Source organism: Pyxicephalus adspersus, chromosome 8 (genome assembly GCF_032062135.1).
Source record: "Pyxicephalus adspersus chromosome 8, UCB_Pads_2.0, whole genome shotgun sequence".
In the NCBI taxonomy this organism is placed as follows: domain Eukaryota; kingdom Metazoa; phylum Chordata; class Amphibia; order Anura; family Pyxicephalidae; genus Pyxicephalus; species Pyxicephalus adspersus.
In genome coordinates, this window is record NC_092865.1 from 2,040,906 (window position 1) to 2,064,024 (window position 23,119).

Genomic DNA, 23,119 nt, shown 5'->3' on the forward strand with positions numbered 1-23,119 from the left:
CCAGAGCTGCTGGTTTATAGACCGGATGCATCCTAATATAGATCTGTTTATCCAAAGCTGCTGGTTTACAGCATATATATATAATATTCAACCATTGATTCCAAATTATATCCAGAGCTGTAATGCTCTTTAGTTATTTTTTCTGTTTAGCTGCCTGTGTGGCCCATTAAACTGCAATGTGTCCAACCAATTAAGAGATTAAGATTTGTTTTTGCAAAGCTGCTGTGATACGGTCAGGAAAGCTGCATAAATATCTGTTTGCTTAGAGCCTTTGACAAAATCAAATATCCCCATCATTGGCCCTGGCAAGGGCGCTCATGCCAGCCAACGTTCTATATACAACACCCCATAGGCTTGTGATTTCAGCATTGAGGTTTGCACCAATTTGTGCCCATGTGCTGGCACTCTAATCCATTGGTTGCTTCTTAATAAAGAAGAGATAATAAAACACATTTCTTTCCTTAATGATGCTGTAATGTGAATAATTCAGCCTAAACAACAGGTATGAATATTAATTTGCTTTAAGTGAAGTTCTCTCTGAATATTATTGTCAATCCTGTTCTAGACCATTCAAAAATAAAACACATGTGTGATATAAGACACCTCCAGACTGGATGAGCTTTGGATGAGATGTAGACGTGTTGACAGAATAATTGTAATGTCTCATTGAATTGCCCACAGCAAAATGAAATATATACGTGATTAAAAGTTCTGACATTGTGCTTTTAAACTTGTCAAGCAATCACACAATAACACAATACCATAGGACAGGGTGATAGAACGTTATCTACTTGTACCGAGGAAACAAGGCAGAGCAGAACCCGACACTTGGAGCGTTCTGTCTTGTCCACTGAGCCGACACGATGCTAAATCTCATCCCCGTATGAATTATATCATGGAGGGGGATTTTTTGTTTCAACATTATTTTAAATATAATTTTTATTAGAAAGGAAGAACAAAAGATACAAAATAATTCAAAATATATATACATATACAGAAGAGTTACAAAATACCAATCTTAACCAGTAGATCATGTACAGAAACCGTCATGTAATAGTACAGAACACAACATTAGAATACAAGTTGCTTCCCATAACATTTTGTCCACATCCTCATTTTCCATTTTTTTTTTATATTTCATCCTTTGGAAACAATATATAACAAGTAACCAACAAACAGATACCAGAAAAACAAAAAAGAACTGTAAACCTACCAAATATTTTTTTAATTATTTTTCAAGTCCATTTTGGAGCTTTAATCTCTGTTCTTTTATATTACAATACAAATGAGATCCAGGGAATCCAAAACATTCACTGTTTAAAGAGGAAATGTAGTGCTTTAAGTTCTGCTTTGCATATGGATGAAAATAATTAGCTTTCTGTGAATATTTTCAATTTATTTCAATGTATTACAATCAGTGATTTGCTTCATGGGCAGCACTGTGGCTCAGTGGTTAGCACTCTGGCCTTTGCAGAGCTGGGTCCTAGGTTTGAATCTAGGCCAGGACACTATCTGCATGGAGTTTGCAGGTTCTCCCTGTGTTTGTGTGGGTTTTCTCCGGTTTCCTCCCACATCCCAAAAACATGCATTAGGGTTAATTAACGTCCCCTCAAAATTGACCATAGTCCATAATAATGACATATGACTATGGTAGGGACATTAGATTGTGAGCTCCTCTGAGGGACAGTTAGAGACACGACTACGGACTTTGTACAGCGCTGCATAATATGATGGCGCTATATAAATACTGTGTAATATTAATAATAACTGTGTAATAATGTTTAGCTTGCAATAATATTTGGGCATCATTGGTGTCTTGCTGATCATAATCCTGCTGTATGGCCACTAGCTAACAAAGTGCATGCTTAAAAAATAATAAATAATTTGTATTTTGATTTGAAACATTTACAATCCTTAGGTCCTGGGATTTAAGATTTCTAAAGTTTTAATTGGCCTTAGGTGTCAATAATTGTATTAGTATTGCACTAGTAAGGAAGTGCAAAAACCAATAGGTCTATGAACCACTTGGGGAGCAGGATTTCTTTTTCATATGTGTTGATGAGACTGTGTGCAGCTGATGGGGATTTGGAGTTTATTCAGCAGCCAATGAGCAGAGTAGTTACTGGTCTCAAACCTGTGCTGCCATTGGCTGCTAGGACTTTATAGCCTTTCTGCTCCCAGTCACCGGTGCCTGTTGTGACCCCGTGGCTGTGGGGTGCCTGGGCCAACTTTTGCCTGTGACCCCGACTCCGCTTTATCTTTACCCTTGGATACCTTGTATCCTGGATGGATTACCAGTGTATGACCTCTGACTCTGTATTCTGGACTTGTCCCTTCTGGAATCTTGGTACTGTATTATCTGTGGGCTCCTGGTCCTCTGTCCGTCCTTCCCAAAGCTCTATCCTTTATACACAACTGACCTTGGGGCCACCCTGTGCTGGGACTGGACACCCAAGGCTTGCTATATATATATTGGGAGATTGGAGTCTGATGAGCACTTGTGCTGGACCAGGGCCTTACAGACACACTCTCAATTTTCATTATTCTTTATTATTTCTTGGAAAGACCAACCTAATATCACATGGTTGCCCCTAATTCGAGCACAGCTTGAATAAATATTTCAACCTTGAAGGTGCAAGTCGACAATAGTCATTAGCAAGCTGTGGCTTCCAAATAATTTATAAAGGTATTAAATGTACAGTGGTACCTTGGTATAAGTCCTTAATCCGTTCCAGATCCTTGTACTTATACCAAATTTTTCCCATAAGAAATAAAAGGAAAATGATTAGTCCGTTCCCATAAAAAAAAAAAATCCTATAGTGTTTTGGCCTATTATACATTGATGGGGATAATTACAATTACTACTTAATAATTACAATAATTAATAAAATACATAAATACAAAAGCAATTAGATGAAATAAACGAAAATGTAACCTCCCTTTACCTTGCTGAGAAGAGTTGAGTGCCTACTAGCATGGTGCTGAGAAGGGAGGAGGAAGAGATGTTCTGTAATTCACGGAGAGTGATAGCGCGGGTTGTTCACTGAATGGCAGCAACTGGCGTACTGACGCTCACTGGCAGTCGTGGCTTTGTCTCGAGAGATGTAAATACGGGTAGCCCGCGGTGTTGTGACTCATTTTGACCCATACAGGTTTAGCAAAAAGGTTCTTTACCAAGCAAAGTTTCTATACCAAGCAAAATTTTCTGTGTCCAAACAGGACTTACCAAGTTGGACTTATTCCAAAGCGGACTTATACCGAGGTACCACTGTATATAAAACAAATGTTTTGACTTCTCCAAATCCACTTGGCCAAGGGACCAAATTAAAAATATATAAACTAAAAAATAAGACTGTGTATTGAGTTTGATACATGATGATATTTTTCCAGCATGACACTCGTTACACAAGTAGGTTGTATTTTGGAGATTTTATAAGTCTTGTGTAGTGTCTCCATTGTTACATGAAGCTACGTGAAACCACCAAGTTTAATTGGATTAATCGTTGCAGGGTGGGAATGGGTGCAGACAGAATCCCAGCTCCTAATATGTGAAAGGCTTCACGATGACTCACGGTGCGTCATTGGTGAGACAGTTGGCTTATGAAACTTTACTCAAGAAGACTTGTCTAGAGGCCTCCTGTTAATACGGCACCAGGCTCTGGGAATGGGCAGACGTCACTTTTCACAAGACAGATCATGACTATGGCATTGGTTCCTGAAGAACAGATATAAAATTACGTCAAACAGCTCGTAGAAGCGAGCCAGGCTGAAGATCCTTCCAGGAATACTGTGTCTTTAAAGCCATTTTCCCAGCAAATATGATTGGTCCACTAGTTATGATGTCATCATGCTGCGTTTTCTGGAAAACCTGCACCTGGACAATCAATGGGATGAATCTACATCACCCAGCACCTTGGTCACCAGAAGAAATCTTTGAAGCAAAGACAAGAGGAGCTCGGGAACAGACGTGTCACAGGATAATATTTTTTTGGGTAATTTTTGTAGTGGGTGCTTTCCAATCATCAGCTGATCATCTATCAGCTGTTTTATATGCGCTTCGAAACCCCCATAAAAAAAATTAGGGAGCCAGAAGTTTTAAATTCATTAAATCTGTTCTAATTTTGACATTTTACCAAGTTTTTGCTACAGGTCAACCAACAAGTCCTCCTTTCTATCATGAACAACTCTCTATTTTGAGCTGCAGGTCTCACCTTATCAGACTTGGATGAAAACCTGGGCTCATGCTGATACCAGGCCACATTCCTACAATGGGGCCACTTTAATTTTTTTTACCTCGTATTGGCTTAGAGACCTTGGTATTGGATTAGCTGATGGTGAGGGTGTAGATTAATACATAGATAAGTGTCAGACAAGTCAAGACGTAAAGAAACACTCTTTTCAGTTGGGGCTTCCACCACCATATTGAGGGTTTAAAAACTACTCTGTATGATAGAAAAATATCCCTTTATGTACTACTGGTAGGTTTTTTTATTTTTTAAACACACCAGTGTTATCCCCAGGGACTTATAGGGGGGTGCACCACCCAAAAACAGCCGGGGTAGTTACCTAAATGTGCTGGGCGGTGCACTGGGCACATTTCCGTAACCACCCAGCTGTTTTTGAGTGTTTACCTAAAATTTTCTGTTTAAAAAAACTTCTGGGTTGAACGCAGCACACATACTTAAATGCATATATTTTACATAAAAACTCAGACTCCCAAATACCATATTTTCTGAAAGTGTAGCCCTGTAGTATAAAATGGCGGGAGCTGCAACTTTTTATGTCCAAGAATAATATTGCTAAATAATTAGCATCAATAAATCAACCTTTACGTAACTTTTTGATTATTAGCTTAATCAGATCATCAGTTTAGTGTTAATAGTGAATGATGTCCCCAGATTTATTTCTCTTGTTTTGGCCCAGGCCGTGATACCCAATATGTGTGATGCAATTGTACTTTTTGTACCATGGGCCTGTTTGTATTCATAGGTGTGTCGCCTCTCCTAAAGTCAATTGAGCAAAAACTGATCAGCTGAGCAAACACTGACAGACCAGCTTCCTTTCCGAGTGTCTGGGAATTGACAGCTCTGAACTCAAAAGTGCTCATAGTTAGTGATTCTGGGTTCATACACTCCAGTGTAAGTTCTGCCTGGCACCTTTTAGCTGGTGTATAGCAAGAAGTTCTGCCTGGGACCTTTTAGCTAGTGTATGGCAGGAAGTTCTGCTTGGCACCTTTTAGCTGGGTGCACTGCCTGGCACCTTTTACCTGGGTGCACCACCCGGCACTTTTCAGTAACCACCCAGCTGTTTTTTGGTGGTTACTGAAAGGTTGGATCACAATACAGGGGATGCCACCCACCTACAACTTCTTCCCACCAATTAAAAAAAATTCTGGGGATAGTACTGCACTCAGGGGAGATCCTTGGACAAGTGTTTGCTGTTTTCTTGCCTCTCCTGAGCCATTGTTGAGGTACTGGGTACAACTGGTAAGCTTTGCTCTACAATGTCCATACAGTGCAGAAGTGATCAGGACGCTGTAAAGTTGTCTAAATCCCTAGATGCTATGGAAGGAAGTTGCTAACTCCCTGGTGCTGCTACCTTCACCATACAATTTATAATGTTAGCATGGTATACGTCAGTATAACAATTCCAGGTATTTATTTCCTCTCACACACGTCACCATTCACTCCATAATTATGCCTTTATGTCCTTTTTTTCCAGTTGGGACAAAACCATCTTTTTCCAGGCATTATCCAGAGTCTCGTCTTGGATGCAATCAGAGATGACACAATTGTGTAAATCCAGTCAATCCATGTCTAACAGAGATTGCAGCTTCTCATCTTGTGATTGGATAAGGTTGATGAGGTGACTGAAGAAATGCTTTTTCTAGCCTGCAGCAGACAAGCGCATCATCTCCAGCTAGAGCTCAAGGATAACGTTTAATGATAAAAGGTTTAACATTCATTCCTGAGAAGTTACTATAGATTGTGATTTATCACATTTATCACACAATCTCCAAACCTGCAAGTAAAAGGTAACAAAAATCTTAAATTCTGTGCCCTCCCAATGATAAACCCATCACAGATATCACTGAAGAATGATGATTTATGGCTGTTCTCACTGCTTGCCCTGGCTGGGTGACCCTGTGTTCTTGAAGCGTAGTATGCGGAATACAGAATGCTTTCATGTCATCTTTCAACACCTCATCTAGCACTTTCCTGGACAGGCGCGCTCTATTCTGAGACCTACAGATCATCAAAGAGGAGATTCTGAGGATGCTAAAATGGCATTCTAAGCGAATGACTTCAGACGTCTGAAAGGACAATGACCAATGCTGGCCAGAATCCATCATCCCCTCCTGGTCCCTCTCCCCATCCTGCATGGCTTCCAAGAAATACAGAGAGTTACAATCATTAGAAAGCAGCAGCAAGAAACTACTGGCTATGTAGAAGCTGAACCGGGGAAACTAGAAATAATAAATCTTACCTAAATTGATACCTAAATTGCAGCATAAAAAGGGGCTAATGGCTTGGCTTAAAACAGCCCTATCAGAGGTCCAAACATATTTACCCGAAGCCTTAAAGTCTATTAATGACAGCCATAAATGGCTTTCAAATGCTCAATTTGCTCAATAAAATTTGAATCAAAACTCAAAATGAAATTGACTTCCACACCCCACAATCAATGCACAATAAGGTAAGAGTCAAATCAATCAAATAAAAATTGATTCAGAGGTTACCCATCTTACCAAAAAACCCACCAGATACTTGTATCATCAATGAAAATTTTCCAAACTGACCAATAGAGGTTCTTTTGATTGTACACCTAATATATATCACCTAATATAGATCACTTTCGGTTGATAGACTCTTCGATTCCGGTGTATGACCAACCTAATTAGTGTTCTCCCTGGCCCCTTTTAGCCGGGCGCACTTTTTAGTAACCACCCAGCTTTTGGATGATTACTGAAGAGATGGAACACAATACAGGGGCTGCCACCCGCCTACAATTTCTGCCCACCCAGCTTAAAAAAAAATATCTGGGTTAAGTATTGATACTATGAACCTATTCAGCAAAAGGTGACTTCAAAGTCACCATAGGATGCTATTTAGGACTATTTTTGTAAAGTTTACAAAACTGATTCATTACCAATTGTTTCCAACTTGCTAAGTCCCATTTAAATGGCCTAACCACTGTAACCAACACTAAAAACTGGAATGGCTCTGGTTGTTCTTTTCAGGTAGGACGATACATTTTTCTCCATTTCCGATGAGTTCAGCTTCCCCTTTACACGCATTGTAAGTATATAGTTTGACTATGAAATAAGGAGGCTGTGTTTCTATCTCTATCACAAAGCAGTGAGATGATTCTGATATCTTGCCATGAATGATAAACTTCTCCAAAGACGCAGGACAAACTGCCGTTTAGTTTGCTTTTTAGTTTGTTGTCAGTCACAGTTTAATGCCGTTGGGTTCCCCTCGTGCTGAAATCATGAGTTCATAAGTCATCATCAAGTAAAAAAGTTGTCAATTTGATATTTTTAGTAAAAATACACATCAGAGAAAAAAGAGAACTGCAAGGAAATTTGCGTTGACATTCTGCAGAAACTTGAATTGGAGATGAACCTTTTCCATAAAGTCATCACTTTGCCGTAACCCGGATCTTCCAGTATGATCCTGAAACCAAACCACAGTCACCGGAAACACCTTCATCACCAAGAAACAAATAAATCCAAAGTCACAGCCATGTCATCGTGTTTTGTGATATTAAGGGCGTCATTTTGGCAGAATGGGTTCCAGAAGACACAACAGTGACCCAACATTATTATAAGGAAGACAAAGCTGAGAGAAAGAGTCAGGAAAAGACGGCAGAAATGTGGGAAATGGTTTCATTCTTCATCAGGACAATGCTCCTTCCCACACAGCGCTATCTGTGACCGACAAACACATTACTTCGCTGGAACATCCTCCATATTCACCAGATCTGGCACCTTGGGACATTTTTTTCCCTAAAATATATGATTAAAGGAACACGATTTATGTCAATGGATGCAGGAAAGAAAAAACATCAGAAACTGATCTGCTCCGCACCTTCCACGAGTGGGAAACAAGACGACATCCGTGCTTCATTGTGAATGGAGAGAATATTGAAGGAGACAATCATTAGAATTGTCATAGAAATAAATAAAAGTCAGTTATTATACCAGTCTACTTATTTCATAGACAGACCTTGAATATCATCAAACAGGCTGGGCTTATTGTACAATAAATCCCGGATATATGCCTTTGGTGACATCACCGGACCAGGTAGAAGATTGAAAGAAGGATGGTTTATTATTTATAAAAACAAAAATACCCGATGGGGCTTTATTTGGCAATAATAAAGCTGGAGCACAAAAAACAATAAAAGCTGAGATTCAAATTATAAAAATGTTATGAGGTCCACGTGAACACTTCAGCATCTATTGAACTAAAAACAATTGGGTAGCCTGGCCCTTTAAAATACTTTATTTCAGCTACAATGTATCGGTGTGTAATGTAGAATGGATCATATTGTATTTCCAGCTCACATTTCTGCACAGTCCTGCAATGATTTAGCAAAGTTGCTGTTAAATAACCAGGACCGACATTGTGGGCGTCTCCACCTTAATCCTTTAAGCCATTGCAATTTATTAGTGATGAAAAGAAAGGAAATGATCGGCCTGCTGGGAACATGGCGAGCTGAATGTTGGTATTTGTTTTGCCAGCTCTGTCATACTTCATGTTCGCAGCTTAATTCAATTTGTAAGAGCTTTTACAAAGCCGCGTCTAATCCTGGTGATGGTAAGTGGTGGCTGTGAGTAGGTGATCGGTTCTAGCACTTTCCCAGGTTTGTTCTCATTGCTTTCATCTTCTGATTCTCCTTTATCCTTATTACCTGAACTGTAAACTCAAAAATCTCCACCATAAAAAAAAATTAATGTATGGGTGGTACACGTTTTCTACTGCAATATTTTAATAGTATAATAGCAATACAAACCGGTAGTATAAAAAAAGGACAATAGAAGCTGCATTACCATACAATATATAGCAGTAACAGGCCTATTCCGTGATCTCCCCAGCCCTTTTTAGCCAGGCGCACCACCCAGCACTTTTCAGTAACCACATGGATATTTTTGGGTGATTATCACAAAGTTGGGTCACAATACGGAGGCAGCCACCCACCGACAGCTTCTTCCCACCCAGCTAAAAAAAATTCAGGGGGGAATACTGCTATTGTGTATAAACAAGCGATAAACCCGAGTGTCTCACAGATCCAGGATATAAAATGTGTTATCCTAGGCGGGAACAAAGATATCTTCGGCAAGGGATCAATGTGGCCTTGATGCAACAAGTAAATATTAACTAGATAATTGTAAAGGATGTGTTCTCCTTCCCCTCACTGTATGAATGTATATGTGTAGTTTATTTAAGGTGAGCCACCTCTTGGTAATATTCAACAGGTAAATGGGTAGAGAAAGGAAAGAGGTTTGAGGCTCTGAGGTTTTCATGCAAAACATTTCTATACCATTATACCTAATCACACCTTATGATTTACATTTAGCAATATCCCCAGCAGTGACTACATATACACTCCCATATGTGGGGAATGTTCCTAACTACGGGTACGTGAGTAAAATCTATATATTTTCCATTTGTAAAGTTTGTACAATCTAAAAGTATTTTTTTGAATTACTAACCTTAAACTCACCCAGATGTATACCAACACCAGTTAAACTTATAGAGCATTTGTATTATAATTATTGTTAAGCATTTTCCATTTTGTTATGGTCTATATATGGTATGTGTTTATATATATATATGAACCACTTATCACAATGATTAATTTTGATTTGATTTATTATTTTCATAATGTTTATATTATGATTTAGTTTTCATTATGTTATATATTCCTGACATGTTACATCTTTTTACATATAGATCGTTAAGCATGCGTTAATATCTATGAGGAAGCCCTACGTGGCAAAACGCGTCAGATTATTGCGCATCACGGCACGGTTATGAAACTTACTATGTATAGTATGTACTAATTTTGTCGTGTGAAATGTTAACAGGACAGAAGAAGAATATTAGTTTTCTATAAATTAATCAATCAATACACTTCACTTTTTGCATGAAAAGCTCTAAGCCTCAAACCTCTTTCTTTCCTCCACACATTTACATATTAACTAGATAAACCAATAAAAGAAAAAAAAAAAGGACAGATGAAGAAGATCTCTCCTATATCTTTCTTGGAGTAGAAGAAGAGTTGAGTAGCAGGCTACATGGAAGGACACCCCGCATAAGACAGAGTTAAACAAGGCAAGTTAAAAAAACAGAAATAAAAGAAATCAATGGTGTAGTTTAGCAACCAGCAAATGGAGAGTATAAAAAAACAAAAGAAGAAAGAAAAAGAAAAACAGAGAGAAGAGAAGAGATGAGGGGAAGGCCTTGAGGGCCACGGAGCCAAGCCTCAAACACCATGATGAAGTCACATATGTGTAACATAGGGGGATGGGATATTCCAGGGTTATAAGATATCCAAGGGTACCAAACTGTTTAAAACTTCTTGAGCGTCTTGTAACATGCCAGTCAGTATATCATGAAGCAGTCTAATCCAGATTTAACTTTTTTTAAGAAATATGCCGAGAACCCCAGGCCTTTGCAATCCTCAGTTTGGCAGCTAGGAAAATAAAGGTGGTCAGTATGCATTTCAGGGTAGTCAATGACATGTTCGTGAAGTTCAACATGAGCATGGAAAGTCTCACCCCCCGAAACGGAGAAAAGAAGGTAAAGTATAGATACCCGAAACAGTGTAAGCTTACTACAGGACCTCCATGTAGGCACCATGTCCCCAGGCACATCACAAACCCGGGGAACAGGTCCCTGATTGTGTTGAACAGTTGTGCGCCAGTCTAGTAGGTGTCATGTACAAACATAACGTAACAAAACCTTATATGTATTTTCCTGAATAAGGACGTTAAAAGAGCAAGAAGAAAACACTGACCAATTTAGGTCTCATTCCCTCTTAGACCTTCATATCTCCAGATCCGATTTCCTGTGCTTATGGGATAAAGAAAGTTTGGATGAGAGGACAATAAAATGACGATATAATATGGATAAAATTCCACAGAAGTTGGGGATTGCAAACAAGTTCAAAAAGAGTGATGGAGATTGGGCACCCAACATTACGGAGCTGAAGACCTTTCAGGGTTCTCCCCAGGCCCTTTATTTGGGTGCACCACCCAGCACTTTTTAGCACCCACCCGGCTGTTTTTGGGTGGTTACTAAAGCGTTTAGTCACAATACAGGTGCTGCCACCCGCCTACAATTTCTTCCCACCTGGCTTAAAACAATTTCTGGGTTGAGCACTGTATTTGTGTTGCTTACATGAAGGAATATTAAATAAGAATGAGGTGCCTACGGACAGAGCAATTTTGGTGTGGTAAACCCTTCTACCTGAGCAGGCAGGACACACCTCAATCACTGGGGCTTTGACAGTATACACTCCATTTGTCGGAGAGTCAGTAGTCTCCATACTAGCCCATCATTGGGCAGCCCCTTTTTTCAGGACTCCATGGATTACCTTTAACTATAAAGCATCACTACATCTGCAGAGTTCCCATGTGAAACACCTGCATACAATTGCCTGGCTGATTTAGTACTTTAAAGACATTCAAATAAGAAAGATTCCAAATTATAAATGTTATTACCGGCGTATGACTTTAGTTACCACCTCGATCTGAGGAAACAGATTCTGCGTAACACGTCATCGGTTTAGGAAGTCGGAAATTTGAAACATTTCACCCTTATCTGTAGCACATTTTTTCCAAAAACTGTTCACAAATTTGCAAAATACAACAATATTGGCAGTGTTTATCCCAGAAGCTTGGTGGGAAGAAGCTGTAGGTGGGTGTCAGCCCTTATATTGTGACCCAACTCATCAGTAAGCTTCCAAAAATAGCCAGGTAGTTATTGAAAAGTGCCGGGTGGTACACCCAGCTAAAAGGTGCTGGGGAGAACCCTACTGAAATTGGTGATTGATTTGTTTTGTATGTCAAAATTTTACTCTGATTCCAATAAAATTGTATTTTATCTGCTGTTTGGTTGTGGTATAGCTTTATAAAGCCCCAACATATTGATGCCTCCTTTCTACATAAAGGAATAGCCCAGGGATATCCAAGTAAGAATCCTCAACAGGGTTAAAAGATGATGAACAAGCATAAAATTATGTTCATAAAACCAATGATGGGCATATACACCAGGGGTAAAAGGCGGGTTTTGTTAGGAAGGAGTGCCAGGGGGTTTCTATTTTCAACAACCCATTGAAACTTCTCTTTTGGATAAGTTTTATGTTATCTGAAGGTTTTGGAAGTATTTTTAGATGACGTGTACTTTACATTTTCCGTCCTGCTCATCCTGACCTCTCACTCCTTACAAATCGCGGGTCAGCTTTGTTCATCTCGGTGTTTATATCGTAAAATTCAATATCGCCATTCATGAAATGACGGCGGAAGGACGTTGGCCTGGAGGGGAGAGCTGATGTCACCTCTCAGATCTAAAAAGCCATCAAGGGGAATGTCATGCCAAAAAGTCAAACCCCATGGGGGAAAACAAAGGAAGCAGTGTGCAAGATGGCCGACCGCAACACGTAAGAGTTAGTGGATACTCTGCATAAATAGAATGCTATTCACTGGATACTATTTTCTGCACAATACGATGTACCCAATAAACATTTTGAATCATAGGTTGTGTTCTGCACATGGCTGCGGTGTAAGAGGTTAAAGTGTACCTGTCATTAATATGCTATTAGGGCTGATCCTGCCAGTAACATACTTCTTGTCCTTAGGTGATCATGCTTACTCACTATACTTTATACTATACTATACAAACACCTCCCTCTCTCCTTAGCTCTATACATGGGGAGTTATGAAGCTCACACATGATAATTTGGAAATTTGACAACACTTTTATGAGACTTACGTTCAGTGGAGAGGAATTTTACAAAGGTGCAGGAAATGTACTGCCCATTCTGCATTCTAAAGTAAATATTTTACGAGGATCACAGACTAGACGGATGATACACTGGCCCTGGCAAACTTCACATCCTATGTCCTCAGCATGATTCACGCTGTTTGGGTAAAATACCTGCTCGTGATTCTGAAGATTACACAATTCTGTGTTTATTGGAACATTCTACTCGATATGAAAATACCGCAGCAAACAAGTTTAGAGCGGACAGTGACGGCCTATTACAGTCGGTAATTTTGGAGAATAACTCCAAACAGCTAACAGTATGGAATAAATATGGAAATTGTTTAATCTGAAAAGCTAAACTCAGATGCCGTTCTATTTACCGTATTTTCCGGCGTACAAGACGACTTTTTAACCCCGAAAAATCTATGACAAAGTCAGGGGTCGTCTTGTACGCCGGGTACCATTACTTACCTGCAGCGCCAGGTGTCCTCGCGAGTCCCCTCTCTGGTCTGGCGTCCCTTCGAGTCCTCCTGTGCCTCCTTCTGTCTTCCTGCTTTTCAGCTTACACGAGTCCTCCTGGGCAGGCTCGCGTTGCTTCACAGCAGGACTCGTGTAAGCTGAAAAGCAGGACGTGAGCCTGGATTGGCTCTCCAGTGGAAAGCCTGGATTGGCTCTCCAGTGGAGAGCCTGGATTGGCTCTCCAGTGGAGAGCCTGGATTGGCTCTCCAGTGGAGAGCCTGGATTGGCTCTTCACTGGAACAGGCCCATTCATTACTTAGAACTAGTAGTGTACAGTTCTTTCTGCCTCTCAGTTCTCTCACAATAGTGAGATCTGACAGGCAGAAGGAACAGTACAATACTGGGCATATAACACGACCCCCAAATGGTTAGAGTGGGGGATCATCTTATACGCCCAGTCGCCTTATACACCAGAAAATACGGTAAATACATTTAGTAAATTCCGTACATTTTATCTATAGCAGTGTTCTCCCCCCGGCACTTTTCAGTAACCACACGGCCATTTCTGGTTGGTTACTGAAAATTTGGGTCACAATACCGGGGCCACCACCTGGCTACGGCTTCTTCCCATCCATGTTAAAAAAAATCTTTGAAGAACATTGTATGGTAATATTATATACTGTATATGATAAGAGGATGTCTTTATCTAGTTTTGTTTTTGGCTGGCAATGTTCCAAAAATATGGTGACAGTCATTTTCCCCAATGAAGCGCGTTGTCTGTGAAACGCGTAGAAAGAACTACATTGGGTACCCACTGAATGACCAACCATATACATAACTGTGGGTATTTATGCTGATTGTATTCTATATTTAATACTTTTGTAGGTTTGTATTGAACTTTGTTATGGTGCTGATAAATGCCTAAAAAAATCTCTTTTTAGCTTTTGTGTCTTTTACTATCTATCTGTTGGGATGTGGCCGATCTAACCAATCAGGCTGGATTACTATTGCTTCTTTCTCAGCCATTCTAGAGTTTATGAGCTCTGAAGATCAGATAGATTTACTAATAATTGATTTTATTACTAATTACTAATATTGATTTTTTGATTTTTTCAAGACTGGCGATCCCAGAGAGTCTTAAAATAATTGTTTTGCATTACAAAATTGGATTTTTATGCTTTCCATAATTTCCAGGGATTTTTAAAAAATTATTTTGGAGGTTGCAGATTTGATCTTATTTGTTATCTACTTGACCACTTTTGTAAAAAAAATGTTAGATACAATTGAAAGTGTACCTGAGCTCACAAAGTTCTTTTCTTCTTTTATTAGTGATGCACACGTTCTCCTCTGAATTGTACACAAACTTTTTTTGTTCTTAGGTGAACTTATTCTTCAGATATCCTAACTTCCTGCTGCTTCATTTTCTGAGAAAGGACATGGAAGGAGGGAAATAACTTTCTACACCCACCTGTCAATCACTCTGCTTCAATAGCATTTCATTTATGAGCGCTGTCAAAGGAAGGTGCAGGAGGTGTCTCTGGCCATAGCTGATCATGAAGCTATGTTCGAAATAAGCTGTCCTCCCGCCACAGGAGATGGAGCAAGCATTTCTGAAGTGCATGGCAGATGAATTCATGGGTGCTCCATGATGGTCCTGAAAATTCAGGTAAGCCTGGCAAAACATGGGGGGCATCATGTAGATATATACATCGGTCAGGTTCGCTTCCCTTCAAGAGTGGCAGCCCTTAGTGTTCTATTAGGAAATTAATTTAGGCAGAGTGGTATGAAATTTTAGATGGGTTATGGCTGCTGGGTTGTGATCCTACCCGGCTGTTCTTGGGTGATTACTGAAAAGTGCTGGGTGCTGCACCCAGCTAAAAGGTGCTGGGGAGGACACTGCCTTACAACAGCCTAATTTTCATTGTTTGAGTAAATTTCAGCAATTAGGTAATTCCTTAATGTTTCTGATTGCTGCAGATGTAAATGTGAAAATGTTTCCAGAAATTTTAAAACTGACAGCCACAAGAACAGCATTGCCTTGCTTTGACCGCTATCTCATAACCAGCAAATACACAGAGCTGGCGAATCTGCTGCAACATGAACTGTCTGTCTTTGTGCAAGCAATGGCACATAAGAATCACTTCTCTCTATACAGTAGAGGCAAAATTAATGAATTGAATCTGTCATGTGAAACCTATTAACTTCTGAATCACAACTACGACATCATGTCAGCAAAGTGTCACAATATTGTAGACGCACATTGTAACATGACAGAGACTGAAAGGGAAAATTTCCCTCTTGTTACACATGATTTTGCATGAGATGGAATAATATTCACACGTGTTAGTAATTGTACACAAAGGATTCCTCAAGGCAGTGAATAGGGCGGTGCAGACCGCAGCGGGGAGGAGGCATTAGGACTTTTACTGGTAAAGAGACCTCAGGGGAAACTGTGGTAGGAATTGTGGTTTTTATAATCACTCAGGTTGATGTCTGCAATTCACATTCTAAGCTCGGCTTTTTAATAACAGATTTGCTTTTTGAAATTCAGCAAGTTCAAATATGACGTTGGTACTATAACTCCCATCAAGCACCAGTGCAAACAAAATTACATTCATTATATTACAGACAGAACATCAATGGATTGGATCTCTGCACCTGAGCTCCTAGGAAGAACATTTAAATCTAAAAAATGACCCCATGTATCCCTTCCATTTGCATTCAGCAAGTGAACATTTCCAATGCATGATCCCCTGTGCAGAGGGAACTATAATCTTTGCATGGGAAGGGCAGAGCTCTGCAGCTTCTAGCTTTATCATCTGGCTGTCTGACAATAAAAGTGATCCCTGCTTTTGTGATCACTATGTAAGCTATGCAAAAGTGATCACATAGCTTTTATTTATAAACAAAGCCATGACAGTCACCGCTGTGCCACTGGATATAAAAACTGTGATGCCGCTAAATTTTGTCTGGTGTTTTAGGGTTCAATAATCTTCAATACCCCCTAAAAAGAATTATTCTATGTCGGTGTTTCTCAAATTTCAGCCAGTTCTACACAAAAAGGTAGACATCAGAAAGGAAAAGTAGGGATGACATGGCATAGAACATACCTTTCCCAACATCAACAGGGTCAAATCTTCGCTTACATGAGGACCGAGTCCCCAGTTTTGAAGAGGTTGCACAGAAAAGCGTTTTCTTGCTAATTAACAACCATGCAACGTGCGGTATCTGCTCTCAGGCAGCACTTTGGCAACTGACAGGCCCACTTTACAAAGATCAGGCATATTCATAAAATGAAATCAATGAAAACAGACTAACAAAAAGAGGCAATACAAAGCAAGCAATGTCTGATAAAGCCGTTCTTTCTCTAAAGTTCTCAAAGTTTTTTTTAAAACTGATAAGAACTCCATGTACATTGCTTTATCCTCCCAATGTTATCAGCCACAGTGTCTATTCTGTGCACCAAATGCCTTTTACTTGCATCTTTGTGTCAGCACCATGCAGCAAAAATAGCAACAATATATAATAAACCCAACCACACTTGTCATCATATATATGTGTATAAACAGTCATACAAACATCTGTTAAAGAAAGATCCCTCATCATCAGAATAAGCCCCCTAACTACAAAAGATGATGTGGCTTGCAGATAGGTAGGTGACAATGGAGGTCTGTTTTCAGAGACAGGGAAAGCTCTCTCTTTATTGCCTAACCTCCAATGTTAATTTCTATCTATATCTATCTATCTGTCCTGAACCGCTCTCGCTCTTCATATCTGGTCTCTCACTCTCAGTCTGTCTTCTCCTCCCTGCCTCTCTCTCACTATTCCACTTTACCTTCTGAATCTCTATTCCCTTCATTCTCCGACCTGTGACTTTTTCCCCTCTTTCTGAGCCATGTCTCTCTTTCCACCTCTCTTGTTCATGCCTCACTCTCCATGAACCTGCACCTCTTCCTTCCCTCCATCTCTCTGGTCTATACCTCTGTTTCTCTCTCTTTAGCCTGTCCTAATTTCTCACCCTTTATGGCTTGTGCCTTGGCATCACCTTCCCTCTTCCCATTCTCCTGTACTCACGGAATCCTCCTTCCCGTTTCTGACCTATCCCTCTTCCCCTTCCTATCTCTCTAACCCTTCTCTGACCTATCCCTCACTCTCTTCCCTGAACTATCCCCTCTTCCTCTACCCTGACCTATTCCTCATCCTTTTCTCCTTCCAAACCTATCCCTTTTTACATTTCCTGACCTATCCCTCATCCTCTTCCCCTTCCCTGACTTATCCCCCATCCTCTTTCCCTTCCTGACCTATCCCTCATCCTCTTTCCCTTTACTGACCTATACCTCCTCTTCTTCCCCTTTCCTGACCTATCTCTCATCCCGTTCCCCCTTCTCTGACCTATCCCTCATCCCCTTTCCCTTCCCTGACCTATCCCTCATCCTCTTCCACTTCCCTGACTTATCCCTCATCCTCTTCCCCTTTCTGACCTATCCCTCATCCTCTTCTCCTTTCCTGACCTATCCCTCATCCTCTTCCCCTTCCCTGACCTATCCCTCATCCTCTTCCCCTTCCCTGACCTATCCCTCATCCTCTTCCCCTTTCCTGACCTATCCCTCATCCTCTTCCCCTTCCCTGACCTATCCCTCATCCTCTTCCCCTTCCCTGACCTATCCCTCATCTTCTTCCCCTTCCTTGACCTATTCCTCATCTTCTTCCCCTTCCTTGACCTATCCCTCATCCTCTTCCCCTTCCCTGACCTATCCCTCATCCTCTTCCCCTTCCCTGACTTATCCCTCATCCTCTTCCCCTTTCCTGACCTATCCCTCATCCTCTCCCTCTTTCCTGACCTATCCCACTTCCTCTTCCCCTTCCCTGAACTATACCTCCTCTTCTTCCCCTTTCCTGACCTATCCCTCATCCTCTTCCTCTTTCCTGACCTATCCCGCTTCCTTTTCCCCTTCCCTGACCTATTCCTCATTCTCTTCCCCTTTCTTGACCTAACCCTCTTCCCCTTACCTGACCTATAGTCCTTATTCCTCTTCCAATGGGCTTCATCTTTTTTTCCTGGCTATGATGTGCCATGGATTCATGTTTATGGAAGTGTAGGTGGTATTCAGATAAAGTAGTCAGTTGGCCACTCTTCTAAGTCTCTAAAAATCTTCACTTTTACCTATTGTCATTCACATGTTGTAATGCAAGCCAAACTCGTCATGATCTCCCCCCACCCACCATCATTCCTCTTATTTACCTTTCCTATAATCTACCTTTGTGGTGTTTCATACTTGTATCTTTCTTCCCTTTCCTCCAATAGAAGCTTTCATGTGCAAAAACTTTCCCTCTTATTGCAATACTTGAGCAATGAAACACGTAGCTACAAGATCATCGTACAATAAAGCCAAAGAATCTGTGTAGCAAACATTGGATATGGTTAGTGGCAGCTCACAGCATGTCCCACTCACATTATTAGTCTAACAGCAAAAAGCTTCAATCAACAATGTGGTAAAACCTCATCCACCTACTTATCACCGATGGCTCTGGAGCGCCCCCCGGCTCCTGGGACTCTTTCTGGGTTCTGTCCGCCACAATATGCGATGGGGCCACTGAGGGAAGGGTCGGGATCCCAGCTTTTTTCTCTCTCCGTCCTGTTCAACAAGGAAATCTTTCCCTCAGTAATTTAGTAGCAGGCTGAGAGGTAACGTAAGAAAGCAAGCGGAGGAAGAGTGCCGGCGTAGCTTGAGAGAGAGACAGAAGTGCGTAGCGGTTCCTTGGCCTATGTTATATACATACAATATCCTTTATGTCGCATGCTATAACTTCCTACAACAAATACATTACTGACTATTCTGTTTACTTTAAAGCATCCTATGTGATGTATATGATGTGATAGAGTATCAATAAAGATTGTGAGGTCTATATACAGAGATAGGTGAAGCAAAAGTTTTTCATGTGTTCTGGCTTGCGCCCAGTGGATCTATGATTTTTTTTTATAAATACCATTCAATATTTAATGTAAAAAGAACTATAAAAAGTGGTAAGTAGTGCAATATACGACCCCTGACCATCACACTCGTATAAGTTTCTTGGATATCCCATTCAAATATATGTGAGCATAAAGGAGATGATGTCCTCTCTCTGGCTATCACGGCCTCCACTTTTTGGGGTAAGACGTTCTAAAAGTGTTTAGAAAGTATCTGTGAGAAATTGTGCTCATTTAGCCAAAAAGCATTTGGAGCATCAGGTACTGTTTTTGGACCAAAAGATCTGGTTTGTAATCAATGTTCCAATTCACCCCAAATGTGTTTAGTAGGGTTGAGGTCAGGTCCCTGTGCAGGACATTTGAGTTCCTCCATACCAAACTGGTGACCCTATGTCTGTATAAAGCTGGCTTTGTACCCCGGGGCACAGTCATCGTCATACCTGTAGGAGCTTGTTGGGCCTCTCATTCCACAACCATGGATATTATTATGGAATTGCCATACCATCCTCCGCCTTTCTGAGAAGGCTCCCGCAAGATTTTAGAGGGTGTCTGGTAATTTGTGAGGTCAGGTGTTGATGTTAGATGGGATGGCTCACCATTCTAAATAATCCCAAAGGCATTTAGTAGGGTTGAGGTCAGAGATTTGTGTAGGACACTCACGTTTTTTCACTTCATAGTGGTCCCACAATGTCTTTAAGAGGGGGCACAGTCATGGTGGAACAGGAAAGGGCCTTCAACAAGGCTGGAAATGCATGCTTGTCTACATTGTCTTTGTATGATGGAGTATTAGCAGGACCCCTCACTGAGGACATCTGGTCTCTATCATTTGGGTAAGTGCCCTCCATAAATCTAACCATATAGGAAGGTGTAATGTTCAGGTGAGGAGCCCTGGCTCATCATTCTAATTCATCCCAAAGGTGTTCAGTAGGGATGAGGTCAGGGCTCCGTTCAGGACACCCGAGTTCTTCCACACCAAACTGATGACCCCATGTCTTTATGGAGCTGGCTTTGTACCCCGGGGCACAGTCATAGGGGAACAGAAATCTTCACCAAATTGTGACCACAAGGCTGGAAGAGCACAATGGTCTAAAATGTCTTGATTAACAGTATCTTTCTTTCTGAAAAAACACTTGAACACTTTGTAGGGAGTCCACATACATTTGGCCATATTGTGTAGGTGTGATGTCAGGTCTCTACAAACATTTACTTGTACTAAAACTAGTAATTCCCATAAAATTGTAAAATAAAGGCAAAATATTAATTTTAGAAATAAAACTCTAAATCTCACATTCATTTTACATATGCAGATTCCTATTGGAAGATTTATTCACAATAACCAAAATTTCAGAATATGAACCGAGTTATGTTTTATTTGGACCAAAACCACACAAAATAAACAGAAATAATCCACAAACTGTTCTCCGGGATTGTTTTGTAGCAGTATAAGTTGTAGGTCTAACCACCACAGGCTGGGGGCCCACAGTTGAGATACTTTACCACACAGACATCAATCAGAGCAGGACCTAAAGTCATTGACTCGCACTGTACATTATAACTCTTCTCAAACCAACTTTTTTGCTAGAAAGTTATATCTAAGTTATATGCGAGTTCAGGATGCCAATCCCAGTATATAATACCAATATAAGGGACCAAATTCATTTGGAGTCAAGCTGCCAAATGCCAAGATTTGCAAAGGAAGCTAATGTTGGAAAATTAAATATAAATCCTGAGGAACCCCAAGAAAATTCTCCAACTATACTTAGTCTTGCCAAGCCTTATGGGTATAAAAAATAAAATTATAAGCAAGTATAAGTAGGTGAAAAGGGCATTTGGGCAACTGTTTAGTTATTTACTGAAAATCATAATCGTGAACTTGTTGATACATAGCATAAAAATTATGAGTAACAAGTGTCAAGCAAACATATAGAACATATAAATAGCATTTAGGTTGTGGGTAACAAATCACCAGCAAACATCTATCAATGTATTACTGTAGGTATAACAAATGTTTTTTTCCCGACGCATTTGGCCAAAATGGCTTCCGTTATGCTATGTATCAAAAAGTTCACGATTTATAATTTTATTAATGTTGGAAAATTTCAAAGTGCCTTACAACACACCATATTTTCCTTCCTTTACCCAGTATCTGCCACTGGTAGTTGACACTACAATACACAGATATTGGCACAATTGGTTCTAGTACATGAATCCTGACATCTGCCAGGAGTTCACTACAAGATACCTACAAACCAAACTTTAATAAATCCTGTTCATTATACATTCTAAAATTCACTAATGCACCCCAGGATAGTACATTCCTGTATATTATATACCTCCAGGCTCACCGTTAGCCCAGCTGGTCTTCAGTATTGGATGCTGCAGATGGTGTACGTCAACCATAACTAAAAAGATGAAAAAATGAGCTGATGGACCACTTAGTCATTAGCTAGGGTTCCTTAAATAAATATTATGGGCTGGTTGACATGGACAGTTGTGAAGCAGAGTGGCTAACACTTTAAACCAGCAACAAAGTTAGAAAAATTGGATTAACTGGAAGCAGAATCTGTGGTATGCAAGCCCTGCAGTTGGCATTTGACAAATGCGGATTATTGCCCACAACATCGCACAGGATGGCAGCAGTGGCCTCCCGAATACCCTGGAACCATTCTTGTTATCTTAAGTCCTTAAGTCCTAAAAACCTACACATCTTAGCTCACCTCATAATAGTCATCTTAGAACTTTTCATTCTCAGGCTTTCAATTCACAACTTCCACTATACAAACAAGATCATATTACTTAATCCGAAAACTGGAATTAGACCAAGAATTAGAATAAGAAAGAGAAGAAAAGAAAATTCTACACAAACCACAGCAACAGATCTCGAAATATTTAGTCAGTTATGATGACTGTGTTCTTTGTAATTCTATTGTAACTGCCTGAATGAATTCTAGTCACTTCAAACTGTTGGAAATTGTAATTACAAATCACAAGGATTCCCCAGAAACTTCTACCCACTAGTTCATGTGGCCACCTAATATAGTTTGGTTGTGAAATCAAAAATGAGTATTAAATTGGAACTAAAGGTCCATAATAAAAAATTGGCAATCAGGCAGGATTGACATAGGCTTCTGGCTGAATCTTTTGCTCCTTTGCTCCGTGATTTTAGGCATGCACAGAATGGGCTTTTCCATGCAATGAAAAAAAGTGCAGCATGCGCAGTAAGATCAGTGCTTTTTTTTTACATTTAAATGAGGAGAAGCCGCCCAATCACATGCCTGCGCTGTGCGAGATCAACAGAAGAAAGAAAAAGATGGCGGAGCCCAGCACTTCCTCTGCGCTGGGACGAAGGGAGAATTTAGGATGGCTCAGGACGGAATGGAAGCCAGGTGTGGAGGGATCGAGAGCTCTGCAGAAGTAAAGGTAAGTGGTATTTTTTTCTTTTAATGAAATTTCTGCTTTAACTGACAAAAACGATGAGTTGCATAAGCTTGCATGCTTGTGTGGAAGTAACATCACCCCAGCCCTGCCAATCAAGACGTCCGAAGATCAAAACAAGAACAAGAAGAAAAAAAGATGGCAGCATTCAAGGCTGAACGGGGACAGGTGAGTGTACACAGGGGTTAGTTATGCTTACAATTTATAATTTTAAAATTAAATCAAAATAGGACAACAAAAGAAAAAAATGTATGAAAAT

The 23,119-nt window shown here is 40.3% G+C and overlaps 1 protein-coding gene across 1 annotated transcript in view; it reads right to left on the bottom strand.

Moving 5' to 3' along the window:
- The window catches only part of ST3GAL3 (ST3 beta-galactoside alpha-2,3-sialyltransferase 3), a gene marked incomplete in the record, with an annotated part of 186,073 nt that overhangs the window by 87,271 nt on the left and 75,683 nt on the right, over positions 1 to 23,119 (bottom strand). Inside the window, 1 exon segment of the mRNA XM_072419309.1 lies at positions 18,968 to 19,090. Within this exon segment, the coding sequence (XP_072275410.1) occupies positions 18,968 to 19,090 (123 nt within the window).